General features: G+C 34.4%; 2 protein-coding genes across 5 annotated transcripts; both read right to left on the minus strand.

The window, feature by feature from the left end:
- Nucleotides 1-22: 22 nt before the first annotated feature.
- On the minus strand, nt 23-2910 carry LOC126726975 (two-component response regulator ARR17-like). 2 transcript variants are annotated; one of them, XM_050432420.1, is made up of 5 exons: nt 2634-2909; nt 1326-1402; nt 760-837; nt 482-552; nt 23-363 (listed from the first exon to the last, which is right to left on the minus strand). In XM_050432420.1, exons 1-5 carry the CDS (start codon nt 2770-2772, stop codon nt 237-239), a joined length of 492 nt encoding a protein of 163 aa, XP_050288377.1. In that variant the 5' UTR covers nt 2773-2909; the 3' UTR covers nt 23-236. The 2 variants fall into 2 exon arrangements, with proteins under 2 accessions (XP_050288377.1, XP_050288385.1); XM_050432428.1 differs by lacking the exon at nt 760-837 and having other exon boundaries at nt 2634-2910.
- Nucleotides 2911-11671: 8761 nt separating this feature from the next.
- On the minus strand, nt 11672-16289 carry LOC126726992 (uncharacterized). Of its 3 annotated transcripts, none has more exons than XM_050432452.1 (6): nt 16151-16289; nt 14514-15470; nt 13554-13616; nt 13252-13460; nt 12672-12771; nt 11672-12033 (listed from the first exon to the last, which is right to left on the minus strand). In XM_050432452.1, exons 2-5 carry the CDS (start codon nt 15304-15306, stop codon nt 12697-12699), a joined length of 1140 nt encoding a protein of 379 aa, XP_050288409.1. In that variant the 5' UTR covers nt 15307-15470; nt 16151-16289; the 3' UTR covers nt 11672-12033; nt 12672-12696. The 3 variants fall into 3 exon arrangements, with proteins under 3 accessions (XP_050288409.1, XP_050288404.1, XP_050288396.1); XM_050432447.1 differs by having other exon boundaries at nt 11672-12098; XM_050432439.1 differs by having other exon boundaries at nt 11672-12104.
- Between the last annotated feature and the right edge of the window lie 5647 nt (nt 16290-21936).

The raw sequence follows: 21936 nt of genomic DNA on the forward strand, positions 1-21936 counted from the left end.
CAAAATATTTGCACTATTGCCATAGCCCCACAAAATATTTGCATTAATGCCAATTAGAAAGAGCAAAAGCCACATAATGTGCTGCTATATACATAGCAAAACTTTTAGATTAACTATAGAAAGATAAACTAAACTAACACCGTTTCTAGACGACAACATATGCACTTAGGTCAGTCTTCATTTTCCTTTTCTTATGGATTTTTTTGGTGCATATTCTTCTTTCCTAAAGGAGGCACTTATCTTCCCATGCAAAGCATCCCTTTGTGAGGATTGCTGAACTTTGTTAACTGACATCTTAACCTATTAACATCTGATTTCTGGAGCGGCTTCAACATGAATTCCTCAGCTCCTTCATCCATGCACCTGATCAAGTAAAGAAAACAGAAGACATAATAAAAATTAAATAACGTTGGGGAAAAAAGAAAAGAAAAAGAAAATAAGAGTAGAAAAATTAAATGTAGTTTTTAGTGCTAGTGGTTACTTCTTAATTCGAGTTGGGACATTCTCAGATGACACTATCACCACTGGTATATCCTTCATGGTAGGGGATTCCTGCTTACAGAGATTTCTGGTTAGAGTTGTCATTAAGTGCTATAGATACATATATATCAATAGGAGGCCCTCTAATACATCTTATATACTATGATGCTTTCATGGTATGTTAAGTAATGATTAAATAAGTGATCAATGATGTATATCTTTAGAGACTGGGATTGATGCAATAATGCAATAAAAGACTTATAAACAGAGTTTTGTTACCTTAATTTTTTTTAATAGTTCATACCCTGTCATCCCTGGCATACAATAATCAGTGATTATCAAGTTTACCTTCGAAGCCTGCAAAGAGATACCTTATGAGTTATACAGTGAAAGGTAAAGGTAATAAGTCCAATTATTGATGAGTTTTAATGCAATTATTGCATATAAAAAAAAAGTTTTAATGCAATTATTGATCTACATTCTTTATGTAGCCATTGGAGTAGCTAAGTCAGTGCAATTATTGATCTACATTCTTTATGTAACCATTGAGTAGTTGAGGGAGCCCATCTGACTGGGTTAATCCATTGGGTTGGTTGCCACTTTTTTGAGCCAGTTTGGGAGGGTTACAACTTTTAATAATGTGAGAAGCTAAACTGCTTGGGATAAGCAATGCTTTTACTCTCAAAAACCACCCAAATAGCACAAATCTCTTCACAAAATAAATAAATAAATAAATGAAACACCTATGAACAACAGAGCAATAATACGCAGTGCCTCATTAGGTAAATGGTTATTTAAAATGATAATAAAATTACTCTTCTTCCTCGAGTTTAAAGGCTACTTACAACGCTATTGAGGGTGTGTTGCCCATCACCCAGGCCCAACAACTCCAGTGCCTTTTGCCCGTTTTCTGCTGTAGTCACTAAAAGAAAGGAACCCAAATTACATATTAGGCATCAGTACATCATAACGTAAGTAAAGCCTCTAAAGTTGAAGGGTTATAGTGAGATGCATTAAAAAATCAGGAAGTGGCCCTTCTGGCCCTAAAAAATAAATTATCTGGGTCATATAATTAGTGTATGGATGTGTCAAGCTTTGGGTCTGTAGCTTAACCCAGAACGTCTTTTTTTTTTTTTTTCCCAAGAAAAATAAAAAAGTTAAAAACCATCTCTCAATGCATGAAATTTTATGAGTAATGGTTATTACAAACTTGTGATTACATATTTACTGTACACACATGGTCTCATGGGTTAAAATTTTGTTTTGAAAACATAATTTCAAAATTTTAACTAAAATTATGAGCCTGTTTGGTAATATTGTTTTAATAACGTTGTTTGTAATTTTTGAAAATATGTGTGGATAAAAAAAAAATATAATATTGTTTAAACATTAAAAATTGTTGTTTAAATAATGATAACAAATAGACCATATATTTTCAAAATACATTTTAAATAGAGTATATATGAGACGTGCAATAATGAATGGACAAAATTTTCCCATTTTTGATTCCCCTGTTACCCTACCATCAAGAGAAAGTTGTTCTCTGAAAAAACAAGAAGAAAAAGTTTTCAGAACTTGCTGGGCTTCGGCCCACTAGGTGACAACTGGTCAAGTCTACGGTAAGACACCTGGACATTGTGCAGTTGCTTTTTAAGGACGTGTCTCCCTTGGTGTTTCTATTATGAGTGCCAGTGAAAATACACACACATTATATATGGGATCCACATACCTCAAAGGATATTGAGTGATGGTGACCAAGATCAGTAAGATGCACCCCTAAGATGTGAACCATGGATGGTCTCTCCTCGCTCAGACAAGACAACAACTTCCACTCCTTTTTCTTTTTTTTTTCTTCTTTTGTGTTAAGACTTAAGTAGGAATTTAAGACTACCATTTTAACCAGCTTCTACTTCTACTACTGTTTAAATCATCCTATAAACCGCTAAAAACTGCCTCTTGAAATAGTAGAACTGAGATTGAAAATAATTATGAGAGAATGACTGTTCAGTTACAAACTGACATGAAGACATAACGTTCTATAGCATCTGTCTGCTTACTATGAAAAAAAAAAAAAAAAAAAAAAAAAGAGAAAGGAAAAGAAAATCAAGAAAACCAAGAAAGAGAAAAGGAGAGAGGGGGCATCATATATATACCTTTACATGAAGAGTTGGTAAGTAGCTTTTCAATGAGTTTGCGGTCCAACAAGCTGTCATCAACAGCTAAAACATGTGGTTTCTCATCCCCCAATGCCATTGATGCTGAAGAAAAAGAAGAAGAAGAAGCCATTCTCATATGCCTGTAGGTTGCAATGAGAGCCCCAAAGCTTTATGCACACAAAACCCTTTAAAGGAAGACAAGAAAAGAGACCGCTTTAACAAACAAGACAGCAAAAAGGGGGAAGAAAAAAACGTTTCTCTGACAAACTCGGCCTAAAAGGGTACGAACCTAGCTATGTGAAAACAATATATTGTGTTGGGGGTGGGGCAATTACAGTGGGGGGCCCTCCTTCTGCTCTTGTAGGTTAAAAAAAAAAAAACAAAAACAAAAAAAAAACACAGAGGGTCTGAGTATTAAGAATAGTAGCACTGGAAAAAGAAAAGGAAATGAGTGACAAAATCAAGGTGTCACAGATATTTCGTGATCCTTTTTGGCATTTGGGATACACAAACAACAACAGTGTCACCACCTCGGCTTCATAATCCAAATTCAGATCCCCAGAGCCAGAGAGAGATCCTACACTACAGCTCACCAAAACTATTTCAATTAGTATCTTCTTCTATTTATACTCTTCCTTTTTTAGGCTAGGAAGGAGAGGAGCCCCTATTTTATTCTCTGGACAAAATATTGTATTAGAATCTTGTTTATATTAAATGTTAGAGTTTATTCTTATTCTATGTGGATGAAGGGATTCGTTTTACAAATTACAATAATGGTATCTACACAATCTACACGTTACCAAACGTTATCAATGGACAATGGGACCTAAAAAGCTAAGCTAAGACTCCTAGCATGGTTTTAAGAAAAACCAAAGGATACCAATGGCTAGGAGCGATCAGATTTTGGATTTTATTCTTCCGGTTGGCCAACTAATTAGTAATTAAACCAAAAAAAAAAAAAAAAATTATGTTCAAAGGCAAAGTTACATCACAAAATCTACTAATAGTTATGTAACTTTTAAGAGAATGTGTGATAAGTTATACTACATTTAAAACACAAGAGAAAGAAACAGATAACTATACTTAATGATATGCCTAAATTAGCAATTGAACTCAAATGTTTATATGTAGGCGTGCGTACATAAAGCATGGTGAAGGTTAATTGAATGATTTTAAGTAATATAACCTTGCAGTGTTTTTTTTTTTTTTTTTTTTTTTTGAGAAGCGTATTTCTTTTTTATGTAAATGTGGAAGTTTAGGCTTAAACCAATCTACAGATTCATACCATTTTGATATTGAAATTTAAAATAATAATAATAATAATAATCCTTTTGTTAAAAGGAGAAAAAATAAACTATTTTCGTAATCCAAATTTCTTCAAACATATTGAAAAGTCAATGAAAATGCAAATGCTCTTATAAAAGGTAGGTAAATCGTATAATTGATATATAACATAATTCTTGTATGACCAGCATGTGTGTGTGAGAGATCAGAATAAATCATTTGGATGGGTTTTTGACTTTTTTTCATGATCTCATTTGCTTGTGCAAGAAAATATTACCTTTTTTGCATAATCTTCTTGTGCAGAAGAATCTGAAGATTTCTATTGATTTTATACTCTGAAATCATTACAAAGACAAAAATGGATTGCATAATCATTTTATCTTATTTTATAGGGATTGCATAATCATTTTAATTGTTCAAACAAAGGTGTTGAGAAATAAAGTGTAGGGTTGTAATTGAAGTGGGACAAATTTCCAACTCGGCTTGGTTAGTAATACAGAAAATTACATTGTTAATTGTAATTTTGGGATTTGAAAGCTATCAATATTTTGTCCAAGTTCATGGTAACAATATTTTATATATTCATATCAATGTAAAGGCTCTCTTTAGTCTCTACACACCCCAAAAAAAAAAAAAAAAAAAAATATATATATATATATATATATATATAGAGAGAGAGAGAGAGAGAGAGAGCCTTCATTATTGGTTGTTGTTCCTATCTTTCACAACTCTGATACCATGCAAGGGTCAACACTAGTGACTAGACCTTTCATTATCGGTCATTGTTTCTAAATTTGACCCGGCTCGATTACATTACACTATATTCATATCAATGACCGATAATGAGGGGTCCAATAAAACACAAGCTTCTTACCAATATTTTGCAAAGTTTCTCAATGTTCGCTTCTCCTAGTCACTGACATGTTATTCTTTAGAGAATTGCTTTGTCCACAATGTCATATAATACTTTTATAACAAATTTTAAGTGATAAGTTGTTACTGATTCTAACTCACTAGTAATAGTCAGTAACAATTTGACACTTATAATTTGTTGTGGACATAAAAATTCTCTATTGTTATTCGCTAAGATCATAGGGAAATTCTCCACTTTTATCGTGGTGTATGTTAACGATTTCATTGTCCCTAGTACTGTTTCTATGCAATTCAAAAACTAAAAACACTTCCTTGCAAAGAATTTCTTGAAGTACTTCCATAGCATTGAGATTACATGTTCACAATGAGACATCTTGTGTCAATGCATGTTGAAATTCATCCACGAACCTAAGCTTCTACAATGGAGGATTGCTCAACACACAGAAAAGAGAGATGCAGAGCAAGAAGCAAGAATTGTGAAATGAATTTCTTGTATTGATAATTAGCTTGCTCTGTTCTTTATATACTAGATACAGAGGTGGGAAAACTGTAACAGAAAAACTAACTATAGAACCTATAGCTTCTATACACATGGCAGCTACAGTATTAATAAACTAAGCTACAGTATTAACAAACTAACCAAATATGAATACTACTAAGCTACAGGTCGTTCTATTTACAACTATTACATGTAGTTTATGTACACAATTGCAAAGCTAATTACAAACTAAAGCAATCTTCAACATTCCCCCTTAAGATGAACTATATATATTTATTAGGTTCATCTTGAACAAAAGATAATGAAATTGCTTGTGCCCAATTGCTTTAGTGAAGAAGTTTGCAACTTGATGTCTTGAGGGAACATGGAATGTTTTAATTGTACCATCTTGAATCTTCTCTCGAATAAAATGGCAATCAACTTCAATGTGTTTTGTTCTTTCATGATACATTGGATTGGCTGTTATATATAAAGCTGCCCTGCTGTCACAGTAAAAGGAAGCTGCCTGTTTATGCTCTAATCCAAAAGTCTTGAGCAATGATATGAGCCATACTATCTCACTTGTTATTGTGGCCATAGCCCTATACTCGGATTTTGCATAAGATCTAGATGCTACGTGCTGTTTTTTACACTTCCAAGAGATCAAGGAATCACCAAGGAAAATAAAAAATCTAGAAACAAATCTCCTAGTGTCAAGGCATGCTGCCCAGTCAGCATCACAATATGATTTAAGCCTCAATTTTGATTCTACAGAGAGAAATAAACCTTGGCCTGGACTCCTTTTCAAATACTTAAGAATTCTGTAAGCAGCTTGCAAATGAGACACTTTAGGGGCAGCCATGAATTGGCTTAATTTATGAATTGCATAACAAATGTCAAGCCTTGTGAGTGTCAAGTACAGCAGCTTTCCTATTAATCTTCTATAGAGAGCAGGATCAGGAGCATCTTCACCAATAGAATTGCTGAACTTGGCAGACTGCTCCATTGGAATGTTGGCAGGTTTGCTTGCCAGTAAACCAATCTCAGATAGAAGCTCTAATGTATACTTTCTTTGGCATAATGATAGTCCTTTGGTGGTTCTAGCAACTACAAGACCTAGAAAATACTTCAAAGTGCCTAAATCTTTGAGCTTGAACTTATTGTCTAGGAATTGCTTGAAGACATTGACTGCATCTGCATCATTACTAGCAATTAGTATACCATCCACATAGATCAAAAGAATGATGATTGAACCTTTATTGACCCTATGAAAAATAGAATAATCTGATTTTGATTAAAGAAAACCAAGATCAATAATAGTGGATGACAATTTAGCAAACCATTGCCTGTTGGCTTGCTTAAGTCCATATAAGGACTTTGTTAACCTACACACCTCCTCCTTGCTGCTAAAACCTGGTGGAGTAAGCATATATATCTCTTCATCCAAATCCCCCTTGAGAAATGCATTGTTGACATCTAGTTGAGTGAGATGCCAACCATAGACTGTAGCCAAGGCCAACAAAGTTCTGATAGTCACAAACTTCATTATAGGTGAGAAAGTTTCATAAAAATCAACCCCTTCAGTCTGTGTGAAGCCTTTAGCAACTAATCTTGCCTTGTACCTCTCAAGAGAACCATCTGCTTTGAGTTTCACCTTGTACACCCACTTACATCCAATGGGAACTTTACCAGGAGGCAATTGAGTCATCAACTAGATACGATTGGCCTCAAGTGCATCAATCTCAGCCTACATTACGGCTCTCCACAAAGGATCTTTCAAGGCTTGAGCATAGGAATCTGGTTCTTTAGCAACAGACAAGGCAACAGAAAAGATTCTATGTGGAGTGGACAATTTACTACATGAAAGAGTGGAAGAAAGGATAAAGAATGTCTGAGTTGCTAGCAGCAGTGGATTCATATGACTGAGTTAGTGAAGCTAAAGCTAATACATGTGCAGAAACAAGATTGTAGTGGTAGTCATGAAGGTATAAAGGGGGATTATGAGGTCTATTAGACCTTCTAACAGGTGCAGGAGCAGTGGTATTAAGGGCAAGAAGTTTAGATGCAAGAATAGGAGCATCAGGAAGAAAATTAGGAGAAGAAACAATATGATAATTGTGATGATCAGTGTGAGAAGCAACCTGATTAGGATGAACCAAATCTAGAAACTCATCAGGTGGAATAGCAACATCAACAGAAGACAAAGGAGGGGAAAATTCTGTAGAAACTAAAGGGACTTGAACCTGGAAACTGTCAGGAACTAATGGTTGAGAAGGAAACATAGAATGATTGATAGGAAGAAAAGATGACCCACATTTGGATGTCCAATGCTTAAAAGGAAAAACAGACTCTCTAAAAACAACATCCCTAGAAATGAAACAAGATTTAGTGGAAAAATCATATAATTTGTAACCTTTAGAACCAAAAGGATAGCCAAGGAAAATGCAAGCTTTGGCTCTAGGGTTAAATTTGGTCATATTCCTATGCAAGGTGGAAGCAAAGCATAAATAGCCAAAGACCCTAAGATGATCATAAGCAAGAGGATGACCTAGCAACTTTTCATAAGGTGTTAAACCATGAAGAAATGGACTAGGTATTTGATTGATAAGGTAAGTGGCAGTCAAAACACAATCCCCCCAAAATTTTAATGGTAAGTTTGCTTGAAACCTTAATGCTCAAGCTACATTCAACAAATGTTGGTGTTTTCTCTCAACCACTACATTTTGTTATGGTGTTTCAACACAAGATAATTGGTGTACAACACCTTTAGAAGCATAAAAGGAGTCAATGGCAAACTTAGGATCATTGTCAGTTCTCAAAACCTTGATAGAAGTTTTAAATTCAATCAAGATCATGTTAAAGAAAGGCTGAACAAGCAAGGATGCATCATATTTATTTTCATTAAGTAAACCTAAGTGCACCTGCTGCAATCATCTACCAAGGTAAGAAAATACTTAGAACAAGACAAAGTAGGAGTGGAATAGGGCCCCCAAATATCAAAACAAAACAAGAAAGGGATGCAGTTATAGAATGAGGAAAGGGAAGTCTCTTTTGTTTAGCCAAAGGACACACATTGCATTCAAAAACTTTATTATCATTGCAAGAATTGTAGTTAGGTACAATGGATTTCATCAAAGCTAATCTTTGTGAAGAAGGATGGTCTAACTTGCAATGCCATAGCCTAAAAACATCATTTGAAGAAACAGAAGTACAAGAATGGACATTGTTTACAGAAAAATGAGAGGAAAACTTGGACAAAACATCAGAAACAGACTTTGGCTAAGCAATCTGTGTAAAAGTCTGCAAAGTGTAGAGACCACCTTGCTTCTTACCCAACCCAATTATCCTCCAAAGCTGCAAGTCCTGTATAAAACAATAATGGGAAAGAAAAATGCAACAACATGAAGGATTTTGAGTCAATTTACTGATAGAGACAAGGTTAAAAGAAAAAGATAGAATGCAAAGAACATTTTCAAGAATCAGAAAAACTGAAACTTGCACAGTTCTTATGTGAGTAACCTTAGCCATGTCTCCATTAGGCAACCTAACTGAAATTTGGACAGAAGAAGTGATGGTTTTAAAGAAAGTGATTGAATGGACCATGTGATCTGTGGCCCCACTATCAAGAATCCAATTAGTAGGATTGAGATGAGAAATATCAACAATAGAAGAAAACACAAAATACTCTAAAGAAGGAAAAGACCAAATACCTGAGAGCTCATGACCTTGAAGTCTAATGGAAGGTTATGCAATGATATTGGCAACTTGAGGAGTCTCTACAACAGCTTTTGGTGGAGCTTGAGTACCAAATTGACACTAAGAATTCAGCAATCCTATCAATTGTTGGTATTCTACCTTGGTCAGAGACACACCTTCATTTGAACCTTCTTCAATAGCAATGACATTGTTGGCAAAAGTAGTTGAACCAGCCTTATTCTTAAACTTATAGCTAGGTGGGTAGCCATGTAGTTTGTAACACTTATCTACCACATGTCCCATGGCACCACAATGAGTACACTGAGGTCTCCCAGCCTTGTTTTTGTTAAAATTCTTGGCATTGTTCTTGTTTCCCAATGCTACAAAGACTTCAATTGTGTCAACCTGAAACTTCTTACTAGCTCCAACCTTTCTTTGCTTTTCATCTTGAAGCAAAAGAGAGAAAAGCTTGCTCAAAGGAGGGATAGGGTTTATGAGTAGAATCTGTCCCCTTACTGCAGAATAGGTATCATTCAGCCCCATTAGAAAGGACATTGTACAATCTTCCACTTGATGACCACAGGTGCAATTTCTGTAGGTAGTGAATTTGTCCTAAGTACCCCTGAAGTTGGTGTAGTAGGCATTGATAGACATATCTTCTTGAGCCAAAGAACTGACCTCTTTTCTTAGCTCAAAGATCCTAGGTCCATTACCTTAAGAATACCTATATTGCAAATCAACCAAACCTCCCTTGCTGTCTTGAAGTAAACTACACTGGGTTGTAAATCCTTTGAGATTAAATTGAATAACCAGGCTAAAACCGTGCTATTGCACTTACACTAAGCTGTATAGCATGGATGATCAAGTGAATGAGGTTTTGGTATTAAACCATCAATGAACCCAATTTTAGTTTTGGCATCCAATGAAATCAGTACAACCCTACTCCAAGTATTATAATTTTCTTCAGTGAGACGTTTCTCAACAAGGGACACACTAGGGTTATCACTGCTAGTCAAGAAATAAGGACTAGAAGGATTTTCCCAAGGTTGAGCAACATGGTGAGCAAAGGGTACAAAGGTGCTAGAAGCAGCATCAGCCATTTTCAACACAAAGGAAATCCAAAAACAATAGCCTCAAATTACTAGTCAATCAAAGAACCTTCTTGATCACAGAGGATCAATCTCAGAACTATATCAGTCAAACAAATCCAAGAAAACAGAGACTACAATTAAGCAGTTGAAGAACCCTAAATCAGGAACCAATTATGGAATTTTCAATTAAGCAATTGAAAACCCTAGATCAAGATTTAGAAGAGAACCAATAGTGCAAGAATCAAGAAAGAACACAGATGGAAAATCTGTTTGATTCGCAAGAAAGTACTAAAGGAAATGAACGAAGAAAATTCAGAGAATACCAGAGGGAATTGATTCTCTGAGCTCTGATTCCATGTTGAAATTCATCCACGAACCTAAGCTTCTACATTGGAGGATTGCTCAACACACAGAAAAGAGAGATGCAGAGCAAGAAGCAAGAATTGTGAAATGAATTTCTTGTATTGATAATTAGCTTGCTATGTTCTTTATATACTAGATACAGAGGCGGGAAAACTGTAACAAAAAAACTAACTATACAAACTATAGCTTCTATACACGTGGCAGCTACAGTATTAACAAACTAAGCTCCAATATTAACAAACTAACCAAATATGAATACTACTAAGCTACAGGTCGTTCTATTTACAACTACTACATGTAGTTTATGTACACAATTGCAAAGCTAATTACAAACTAAAGCAATCTTCAACAATGGACATATATATATATATATATATATATATATATGTTGAACATTCTTAAAGATGCAAGATACATTGGTGCTAAACCGTCTGTTTTTCCCCCCTGGAACAGCACCTTCATTTAACTCTCACTATGGGAACTTATTTATTAGTCCACTCTGCTTAGCATCAAATGAAAGAGCGTCTCATGATGATATCTTGAAAATGAGGGAAAGAAATGTCAAACTCACTTTTTTTTTCTTTTAAAAAAATAGCTATCATTCTACAAATTTTGGATCTTTTTTTTTTTTTTTTTTTTTTTTTTGCAATTTTGGGACCTTTTGTTTGTTTAATGGGGGCGTTGAAACTTGAAACCTTTTAAAAAAAATTTGGGACACGTGGGGGCCTAAAGCCTAGGCCTTGAATAGGCACGATATGATTGCAAATGAGAGAATCATATGTTCAGATATTTTTAGTTTTTTTTTTATCAAACCCATGACAAAATTTTATTAAAAAGCTTAACTCAAGCCTCCACTAATTTAACCTTAAAACCTGTGTTCACAAGCTTGTTCACTAAAAAAAAACTTCTTAAACTTGACTATTTTGTTAATCAAGTTTCAAAATTAAGTGCAAGTTTAACTCAATTATAAGCAAACCGAACACAAACAAGATTTTTATAAAGTCAAACCTAAACAATTAATGACCAAACTTTGTTCATTACTGAGTGTAAATAGCAGAAGTAAACAATTTATCTCTTGAATAATTAAATAATTTATTAGAGACTGAATTTTTGATACCGGATACATTTGGCTATGCAACACATTTGGCTTGAAAGAAGGGCAAAAGGTACCCTGGGCAAAAGTTAACCTAGCAATTTGTTCACAACCAGCTATTTATGGTTCCAAAGGATGTGTCAATAAAAAAAAAAGAGACCAACCCAAACCATTGTACAGGATTCCTTGATTATATTTCGTTTCAGAAAATCTGACCAAATCATTATTATTACATTTAAAAAAGATTTGAAAAACAGATCAATGAGCTGCAACTGTACATACTAGAGAGAGATGATATGAAGCCAGTCTCGTGGTCTCTAAGAACTTATTGAAGCCAGAATGGGAAAACATTGTAGGTCTACCCAGAACATGGCAATTAGTGAATGGGAAACTCATGGCTTTAAGTTGAAGTAATACCCAGCCTAGTGCATAATCTCCGGGACTTTACAAAGGGCAACAATGAATTATGCTTGTATGATCTCGATCAGTGATTCAGCTGTATAGATTCATCTCCAACCACTGCCGACAAGACCCAGATTATTCGTCTTGTATGTGATGAAAATTCACACAATCTTCTGAAATCTCTGAAACTGATGAAATAAATTAGCCCAATAAGTTGAAAAGTATAGCATATAATATTGGTCAAACTAAACTTTCCACTCCACAAGTGAACAAGTTCTTAAAAGATCCCAATGTCATTATTAGAGTTAAACCCATGATCTATACTAAACAGGATCTAGATGAGTATAATATTCAAATTAAAGAACTTATGGAATGTGAACTTTTGGAAAATTAATGAAAGACTTGGCAGTTCATAGTTCATACAGACGTGCAGAGTTGCACATGAGTCTTCGTAAATGGTTTAGAAAATTCCATGTTTTCTGAGAAAGGATTACATGAACACCATAGAAAAGATTCTTGATTCAATTGCTCTTTTAGACTTCTTAACATTCTAAGTTATAATTAGATATCATCCTTTCATGTAAAATTGTGTTAAGCAGCTCAATGAAAAATTATCACACAATATTTGAGAACTTTAACTCTTTGAGTATTTGAATAAAAAATCTAACTATTATTGTTTTCTCTTTAGAGAGAGAAGGAAGGGGGGGGGGGGGGGGGGGGGGGGGAGGCACTTGTTGATGGTTAAAAGGCAATACCTAGTTTTGCACTCTTTTATGCCTGTCAGCTGATATCTGTCTTGCATTCCAATTGACCCACATGTAATTGCATTTCTTCAATTTGGTTCAACCAGATTTCCTGAAATAAAGTCCAGCTTACCAACTATAAATACCCTCTCAAAATTAATATTTGCATGAAAAATAATCCTTCAATTCTAGTATATCCATAAAGCATTCTTCAAGAAGAAAATGTGAAGCATAAATTGTTATTAGAAAATGTTATCCAAAAGCACCAAAAGCAAAAGCCACAAACCTTTTTACCTTCAGCACTAATATGCTTGTATGGGACTTTGTTATGTATCTAGAAATACACAGATGACACTTTATAATGTGATTTAATAAGTAGTGGAAGTGAAACTCATAAAGAAATATTTTAAGCCAAAGCCATTATAAATCTACATTCAACCCCCATTTCTTTTCATTTCAGGCAGTGCACATTTCAAGTTCTGACCATGGAAGTAAATCATGTCAACCAAATAAGCATACATTTCACAGTTCAGAATCACCTAGGAACTAAGATGATACACCGGACAATAATATTAAGTCCTATTGAACTTACTAGATCATTCATTTCCTCAGAAAGTGCTTTATCCATCTGATCAAACAGTGCAGCCCACTTTGCTTGATGCATGTAAGGAATTGTACTCATGGGACATTCCACAGAAGATAATTGGTCATTGTCTTTGACAGGTGAGGACTCTTTTGATATCAGAAAAGGCAGTTCTACCTGGATTACATCCTTGACTCTCATCCTACTACGCTTTAGTGCTGCACAAACAAACGGGAAGTTATATAAACATAAATATTAAGTTTAACAATTTTCACTAACGTTCATAGAAGCTTCAAGAGAGTGATATGCACCTGCAAGGCGCCCTTTGATATTCTGGCAAAGGAGAACCAACCATTGAGAAGCTAGATTTGCAACTGGGAAGCAAGGATGAAATCCAAATCAGTTTAAGATGTCATATGCTTTCTGATAGTCAGTATTAGAAAAAAAAATCATAATCTGAAGAAAATCATCTGATATTGGCACTTTATTTGGACTTTATTTACCAAGTAATATAAGCATAGAGAGAGAGTGGGAATGGACTTGGAGTACAATCAGTCAACAATCATTGAATAGAGCAATGATTATAGGGTGTGAAAAAGAGAGAAAACTGCAGCTTAAGAGCAATGATTCATTTGAGTCCTATTTTACATTCTTTATATAGGTTTTGGCCCCCAAGGGGAGGAGAAAGGAGAGATTTAAACTAATAGCCTCCGCTTCATGAGATTTGGTCCCCAGCCGATTGTTCCACGCTTGGGGGTTGTCCTAAATTTACAAATTAAAACCTTGTTAAGAAGGAAACAGGACAAAATGGCGGAGGGCAATCCAGAAACCTACCCCAAGTTTGCATAATCTCTAAAATGTAATACTGTGGATTGGAAAGGAATAAGCAACCCTGTTGATATGCTTGCTAAGATCATGCCAGATCCATTGAATGACCCCTTTCTGGATGCCTAGCTTGGAAATGCAAGTATTCCATTCTTAAAAAGAATCTGACACTAACTGTTTTTGTTTTTCCAGCTAGCCCGGTAGAAGCTTTTAGTATAGATTAAGGCTTCAGTTGACAAGGCAACCTGACTCTAAGCAATTGCAATACTTGAAATAACAAACGATGACTTATGTTGACAGTGGCAATTTGTATGGCCATAGGTGTTTGGTATTTACTTTTACATAGATTTTTCCATTTCCAACCAGCCTTCACTAAGATAATGATATATGACTAATGAAAAGTAATAAGCATGAGAATCACTCTATTAATTTTGGTCACACCTTACCTGTGCGATCAAAAGGAGGAACCATTGCCGATTCTTCCTGAGAGCTTGTATTCTCTGATGACACGATTTCATCATTAGAGTTTGCGTTTTCTGAGGCCGTGGTTACAGATGACCATGACTTTACTTCATGTTTGTCAAACCCATCTTCATCTTTTCTCACTGCTACACTCATATCATCAACCCCTCCCCCGTGTTCTGAATTCATATGCATATGCCTAGTCAGAACCATGGAGCATCCACTGACTTGTCTGCCTACTGATACTGTATTTGAACCTTCATTCACATCATTATCCCTGATTTCCTCTTTAAATCGGCTTTCCTGCTTGCTTTGAGTATTTTCTAACATCTCACTTCTAACCAAGGCCCAAATTATTGAATAGACCTGTTCACTGTTTCTTAAGCGGCTAATGATCCCAGGATTCAGTTCATCGAGCAATCCACTTGGTGCAGCAACCATACTGAACTTGTCTACCTTTTTAACCTTTGCAACCTTGCTGTTTCTTAAGTGGTTCATAATCCCAGGATTCAGTTCATCAAGCAACCTATTTCGTGTTGTAACCTCAGTAAACCTGTTAGTCTGTTCTATCTTGGCAAACTTCATTTTTCTACTGGGCATTTCATTTTTGTGTTTGCTAGCACGCTTGTTTGGTGTTGGTGTGAAAGCAGGTGGCGAGAGGAAACCATTCTGTTTCATCTCTTGCCACAATTTCATAGGGTCCTTTTTCTCCAAAAGAGCATTACAATTTCCAAACCCTGCATTGTCACTGAGCCGGGTTTCAAATTTACAATCCATACACAATTAGCAACAATTTCCTCTATGTTCCTTCTTGAAATTGCACACCAGAAGTTGCTTATAAGCCCTCACTAATCTGAGGCTTCTTGTCTTGTTCACCAAGGCAAACTTGTTGTGTGTGACTTTTCTGCACTATGAAGGTTTGAAATGACAGCACCCAATACCTGCAACACCTCACAGTCTCAAACTACACCCAACTAGCAAAAACAGGAGTACTCAAATTAACAAATGCAAACAAACTATGAAGGAGCATATGATACTACAAAAACCAGGATCCAAATTTCCCAAGTTATATAGCTTACTAACATAGTGACATTTTTTAATAGGTCTTTGATAAATTACTGATTGTCTTAAAAATTTAAACTTGGGGGAAAAAATGAATTTAATCATTTAACCATAATTTTAACAGATTTCTTTAATCACTTCACACTTAATCACAAGATAAAGAAAAGAAAACCCTTAAAATTTTTGGCTTCCTTTTCAACAAACACACACATTAAGAAGCTTTCTAAATGACCAATGAAGTAAAGAAAGTTGCAATTAGAAAAGCATATATTGAACCAATGTTCCACTTAAACAGAATTCACACCCAGTTATTAACCACCAAATCTAAGATGTACAACATAGTTCACACTAATCAACCATTATATAAACTCCATGCACATTAAATCAAAAAATAAACAAACAAATACTGGTAAAAATAAAAATAAAACATTTTGATAATTTCCCATGTATATTAAGCTCTTAACCGCAAACAACATTAGCTGAGTAACCCTAAAAACAAAAAAACAAAACCAAACAAAAAACCCAAAAAAAAAAAAAAAAAAAAAAAACCCTGACTGACCTGATGAAGATATAACACAATGGTGGATAAGGAGCAGAGATTTGCGAAGAAATTAAGGTAATGAAGAGTTATAGTATTTGGTTTGGTGGGAGAGTTGTTTGGTCTTCGACTTTTAAGAATTCAAATCTGATGCACAGACCAGCCATGTACCTGTTTTTTTTATACTATGTTTGTATGAGATTCCCGCCAATGCTTTTTCATTTTCCCGGTTTTTTTTTTTTTATTATTATATTTTTTTACGTTTTTTGTTGACAAAGAATAGAATATGCTGATTCATGGGCTTCGGATTGACCTAGTTTGGGCCCAAATGAGATGATGACCTTGGGCCCAAAATCCTAACCAGGCCTCATCACACACTATAACCTCATTCTTACCTCTGTGTTTTTTCTTTTTTGGTTGGATCATTCTTATCCAGTTATCTCAGATTCTCAATATCTGTCTCTACCTTTAGAGTCTTAGACCAAAAATGATAAATTGATGTTTTTCAGGCATATTTTTTATTATCCAGGTATTTGCTAACATGTTACCATCTGTTCTTCTGAGTCAATAATTGTATTAATAATAATAATGAATGAGTAGGTTTTAATTAGCTTAATTGGTACAATATATTAGTACAACTTTTTGTGGTCAAATAAGGAATTTGGAATCAAATGTATATCTGATAATAAGGATCAATCCATAGGCTTCAATCCTATCATGTCTATAAAATTGCTTTTTTCATCTTTTTTTTTTCATGATTGTTAGAATGCATGCATGATTCACCCGCAAAACCAAGTGTAGACTTTTATAACAATATATTATATGCATGTTTTTTCTGAATTTGATATTATATAGTAGATGTTATTCCGTTCAATGTGCTTTCTTTTGTCCAAATCTGACCTTACCTTACGCAAAAGAAGTGCATCACTTTACCATTTAAAGTATGGTGGATTTTAAAATATAATAATTATATATTTGTATGGGTGTTAAATTTAATCTAAAGCCATGATAGTTACATTAAAAATTTAAAACTAATAATTTCGGCCAATTTAACAGGACGGCTGACTTGTTTCGACTTTAACTTAAATAACATTATATAAAATATATTTTTTTTTAAAAAATTTAATTCAAATAAAGAACTGTATGAATAACTTGTACATTTCAATAACGGCAGGTATTAGAATAGGAGTACGTTGTGTGGGTTCAATTGTGTGTCCCAGCAAAAATCCTTTTTTTCATTAAAAAAAAAAAAAAACCGCAAGTCCCAGCAAATGTAACTTGTGGCGGGCAGAAAAAGAAAAGATGGAAACTATGTTACCCACACAATAAATTTTTAAAGATGGAATGCAAGGTCAACATTAAATACCCCTTTTATAACAAAATATGACAATCTTGGAGCTTAACAATTAACGAAATAGATTGAGAATTGACTAAGTGTTTGTCCTCGAATTTTGTCCGAGGAAGAAGGTACAATGGCTGTTTTCATTTTCACTTTTTTTTTTTTCTTCTACTAAAATCTCACTACCATTTTGATCTAGGCGCTTCTTGGCTTTATATAACTCAACAAGAATGCATCTAAATCTTACATTTAGAGGGCTATGATTAAACTCTCCTAACAATTGTCTCATCAAGGCCTTGCTAGAAGGTTTTTACACCATAATATGAGTTGTGTAGGACACTGTTCAGGGTCATTTTCCATTAATGCGTCCAGTTAAGTGGTTGTGGTGCATTTAATGTGGAGGGGATGATTGTCTTGTCCTTCCTTTTTCTTCTCTTCCATGTTTTATATCAATTTACCTTTGTCTCCCCTGGGATTGCACCATGCTTCCTACATGCCTGATTCTCGACCGTCCGAGGTTAATATGGAGTCCTCGGTTCTTGGTATTTTTTCTCGACAACAATATCCCGAACTCCTTTATTAGAAAAATAGTTCTTCTCCAAAGACTCCTCATGAAATTCCCCTCCTCGGAAACAACCTTGCCCACTTTATTATTGCTTTGGATCCTCGCACCCCCACATAACTTATTTAAAGCAAATTATATCGTGATTTCATCTTAGAAATATCACGAAGACAGAGAAATTACTTGTATGGATATTTGGTTTCATTCCTAGTGAAATTCATATTGACTTATTGAATATTACTTCGTATAAAAAAATGAAATTACTAAATTAGGGGTTTGGCTTACTTCTAATACTTTTTTAATTAGAATCTCATTTTATTTTAATGAGAAACTGTCACATCACCTACTAACTAAATAAAATGTCTCATCAAGGCCTTGCTAGAAGGTTTTTACACCATAATATGAGTTGTGTAGGACACTGTTCAGGGTCATTTTCCATTAATGCGTCCAATTAAGTGGTTGTGGTGCATTTAATGTGGAGGGGATGGCTGTCTTGTCCTTCCTTTTTCTTCTCTTCCTTGTTTTATATCAATTTACCTTTGTCTCCCCTGGGATTGCACCATGCTTCCTACACGCCTGATTCTCGACCTTCCGAGGTTAATATGGAGTCCTCGGTTCTTGGTATTTTTTCTCAACAACAATATCCTGAACTCCTTTATTAGAAAAATAGTTCTTCTCCAAAGACTCCTCATGAAATTCCCCTCCTCGGAAACAACCTTGCCCACTTTATTACTGCTTTGGATCCTCGCACCCCCACATAACTTATTTAAAGCAAATTATATCGTGATTTCATCTTAGAAATATCACGAAGACAGAGAAATTACTTGTATGGATATTTGGTTTCATTCCTAGTGAAATTCATATTGACTTATTGAATATTACTTCGTATAAAAAAATGAAATTACTAAATTAGGGGTTTGACTTACTTCTAATACTTTTTTAATTGGAATCTCATTTTATTTTAATGAGAAACTGCCACATCACCTACTAACTAAATAAAATGTGGAGATTAAAAATCATTACCACTTGTTATTGTATATTGGGTTTGGCTTACCTCCAGTGTTTTTTCAACTGGAATTTTTTGTTTTAATGAGAAATTGCCACATCACCTATTAACTAAATAAAATATGAAGATTAAAACTCACTACCATTTGTTATTGTGCATTTAAAACAAAATGAGACCTCAATTAAAAAAATATCGAAGGTAAGCTAAACCCTTATATATTTAAAACAAAAGAATATGTCCAATTAAAAAAGTATTAGAGGTAAGTCAAACCTCTAAATTAGTGCTTCTAAATTCGTTCTTTGAAAATCAAGAATATTGTAGTTCAATTTGAATCTCGTGGTTATTTAAAACAAAATGACCACTTGTTATTGTGCATTTAAAATAAAACGAGACCTCAATTAAAAAAATAACAAAGATAAGCTAAACCCTTGTATATTTAAAACAAAAGAATATGTCAAATTAAAAAGTATTAGAGGTAAGTCAAACTCTTAAATGAGTGCTTCTAAATTCGTTCTTTGAAAATCAAGAATATTGTAGTTCAATTTGAATCTCGTGGTTCTTGACAAATGTGCAAGTTTCCGAGATAAATAGAATGGTCCATGATATCATTAAAAATAGTTGCAGATTGATTTATATTTTTTTGCAATAAGGAGTAGATGCAAAATATTGACTTTGAAATTTTTTTTGGCTGAAAATTTTATTATAAAGATATACCATCAAGTATACATCGCACGATTACTTTATTTTTGCATCTTGCTCGAGAAAGTCAACATAATAATAAGATAATGCAAATGTCACACACACTTGTTTGTAGGTTCAAATGCCGAAAAATTAAAGAGGAACAAAATGTCAATGTTCGTATTAGTTATTCACAACCCAAAAGTAAAATAGTAACCTCTTATCTCTCTCGATTGATATTAATATGCTCGGTATTTTCATTGGTTAGAAAGAAGAATCAAAGTTTATCTAAAAAATAGTAAGAAGAATCAAAAGCTACTGAACCTGGTTACAATTTGTTTGCCATTACGCTCCGTTTGTTTCAATGGAAAATCTTGTGTAAAGATAGTTTTCCATGTTTTCCAGTGTTTGGTAGCATAAAAAAATATGAGTCAAAGGAAAACTATCTTTGGTCAACATAATAAGTAAGGTTTATTTTTAGAGATTGTTTTCCATTAAATTTTTTTGGAATATCTCATAGCAAGCTAAATAAGGGAAGTTAGGAGGTTGTTTTTCAACTCATTTAAAGTTGCTACCAAACATTGGAAAATGAGATAGTTTTATAGAAAATACTTCTTAGAAAGTGACTCGTTTTCTAGAAAACGTCATTACTGAAACAAACAGAGCGTAGTAACAAAGCCAAGGAACGCATTGGGAATGATTTACAATAAATTATATCCACATTTTAATGAGTTTGGGTTGATGAGGGGAGAAATGGATATTTGAATAATAATAATAATAATTATTATTATTATTATTGATAGGCTCGATCATATCATCAACGTCCATTCGTTCACAACTAGGGACGGACGACCTATCCAAGCTCGTCCTGGAAGCAATGACCGTCATTCAAGGACGAGTGAATCCACCTCCACTCCTCGAGAAACCGTTATAAAACATTAATCAGCTTCCAGACCGTTGGGAGGGGCAGCTCATTATTAACACCCCGCAGGGGGCGTTACCAGGGAAGAATAAAGTCTCCATCAAGGCTCCACCAATGGCTAGAAGAAACCACTTGTGAGTGCATGCATATAAATACATAACCCCAAAAGGGGAGGAGGGAATGAAAAAACTCTAGCATATTATTTTCACAGCTTCTCTTTTGTCAATCTTTCTGACTTTGGCATCAGAGGCTTTTTGGCAGGCACTACGCTGGTGACTTACATCCATTCTTCCCTTCACTCGTTCTTGGAGATCGGGTTGGTTGAGGACGACATCAATTTGGACGATCATCCTTGGATGACGATTTGAGCATCATTAATTATAATAACCTTTGTAATTGTAAGTGTGGTTTAGATTGATTCTAAATAAATCAAAAGTTTTATAGTTTAATTGGTTGACATATTTTAGTGTTTTTAATAAAGACATTCAAGATTTAAATCCTTCCTCACTGTTGTAACTATCGAATTATAAAAAATACCTTAAGTATAATCATTTTAATTATGTAATGTAATTGATATACTTATGTAATGCTTTATTTGTGATTTTTTATATGTTTTGAAACAATTCATAATATTAAAATGCTTCTTCATACATTTAAGGAGAAGAAACTTTACCTTTTCATTCTCTTACCATTGTGAAACATAATGAACCTTAGACAGAGGTGGAGCTAGAGAGCCATTTCCCCTTTGCCTTTCAAAATTTTCCATTAACCATGCTAGAAGAAAAATTCTAACTTACGTGTAAATTTACTTACCTTCTGCGTTTTATGTAGAAATATCAAGAGATACCAATTCAACTACAATATTCTTGGATTATCTTATAGTATAGTAATACTATATTTATATAATAATATAATAAAATATATTTAATATCTAGATGATGATGATAAAGACTACAACGATGGTGAAGAAGGAGGAGGAGGAGAGGATGATGATGGTGGTGAGTATGAGGAAGGAGGAGAAGATTATGATGATGAAAGCAAGGACAATGATGACACCAATGGTGATGGCTTTGGGCTGGTTGGTTATGATCAGCCTATCGATTCCAACTCAGGGCATGACTCTAACATGTAGGGGTGTGCAATCAACCTACCAAAATCGACCTCATCCAACTCAATCCGCCAAGTTGAGTTAGGTTTTAAGGATTGGTGGGTTGAGTTGGGTTGTGAATTTTTTTATTTTATTTTTATAGTGGGTTAGGTTGAATTCGGGTCATAAGATTCACAAATCCTGCCTAATCCG

Source organism: Quercus robur, chromosome 1, assembly GCF_932294415.1.
Source record: "Quercus robur chromosome 1, dhQueRobu3.1, whole genome shotgun sequence".
Classification (NCBI taxonomy): Eukaryota; Viridiplantae; Streptophyta; class Magnoliopsida; order Fagales; family Fagaceae; genus Quercus; species Quercus robur.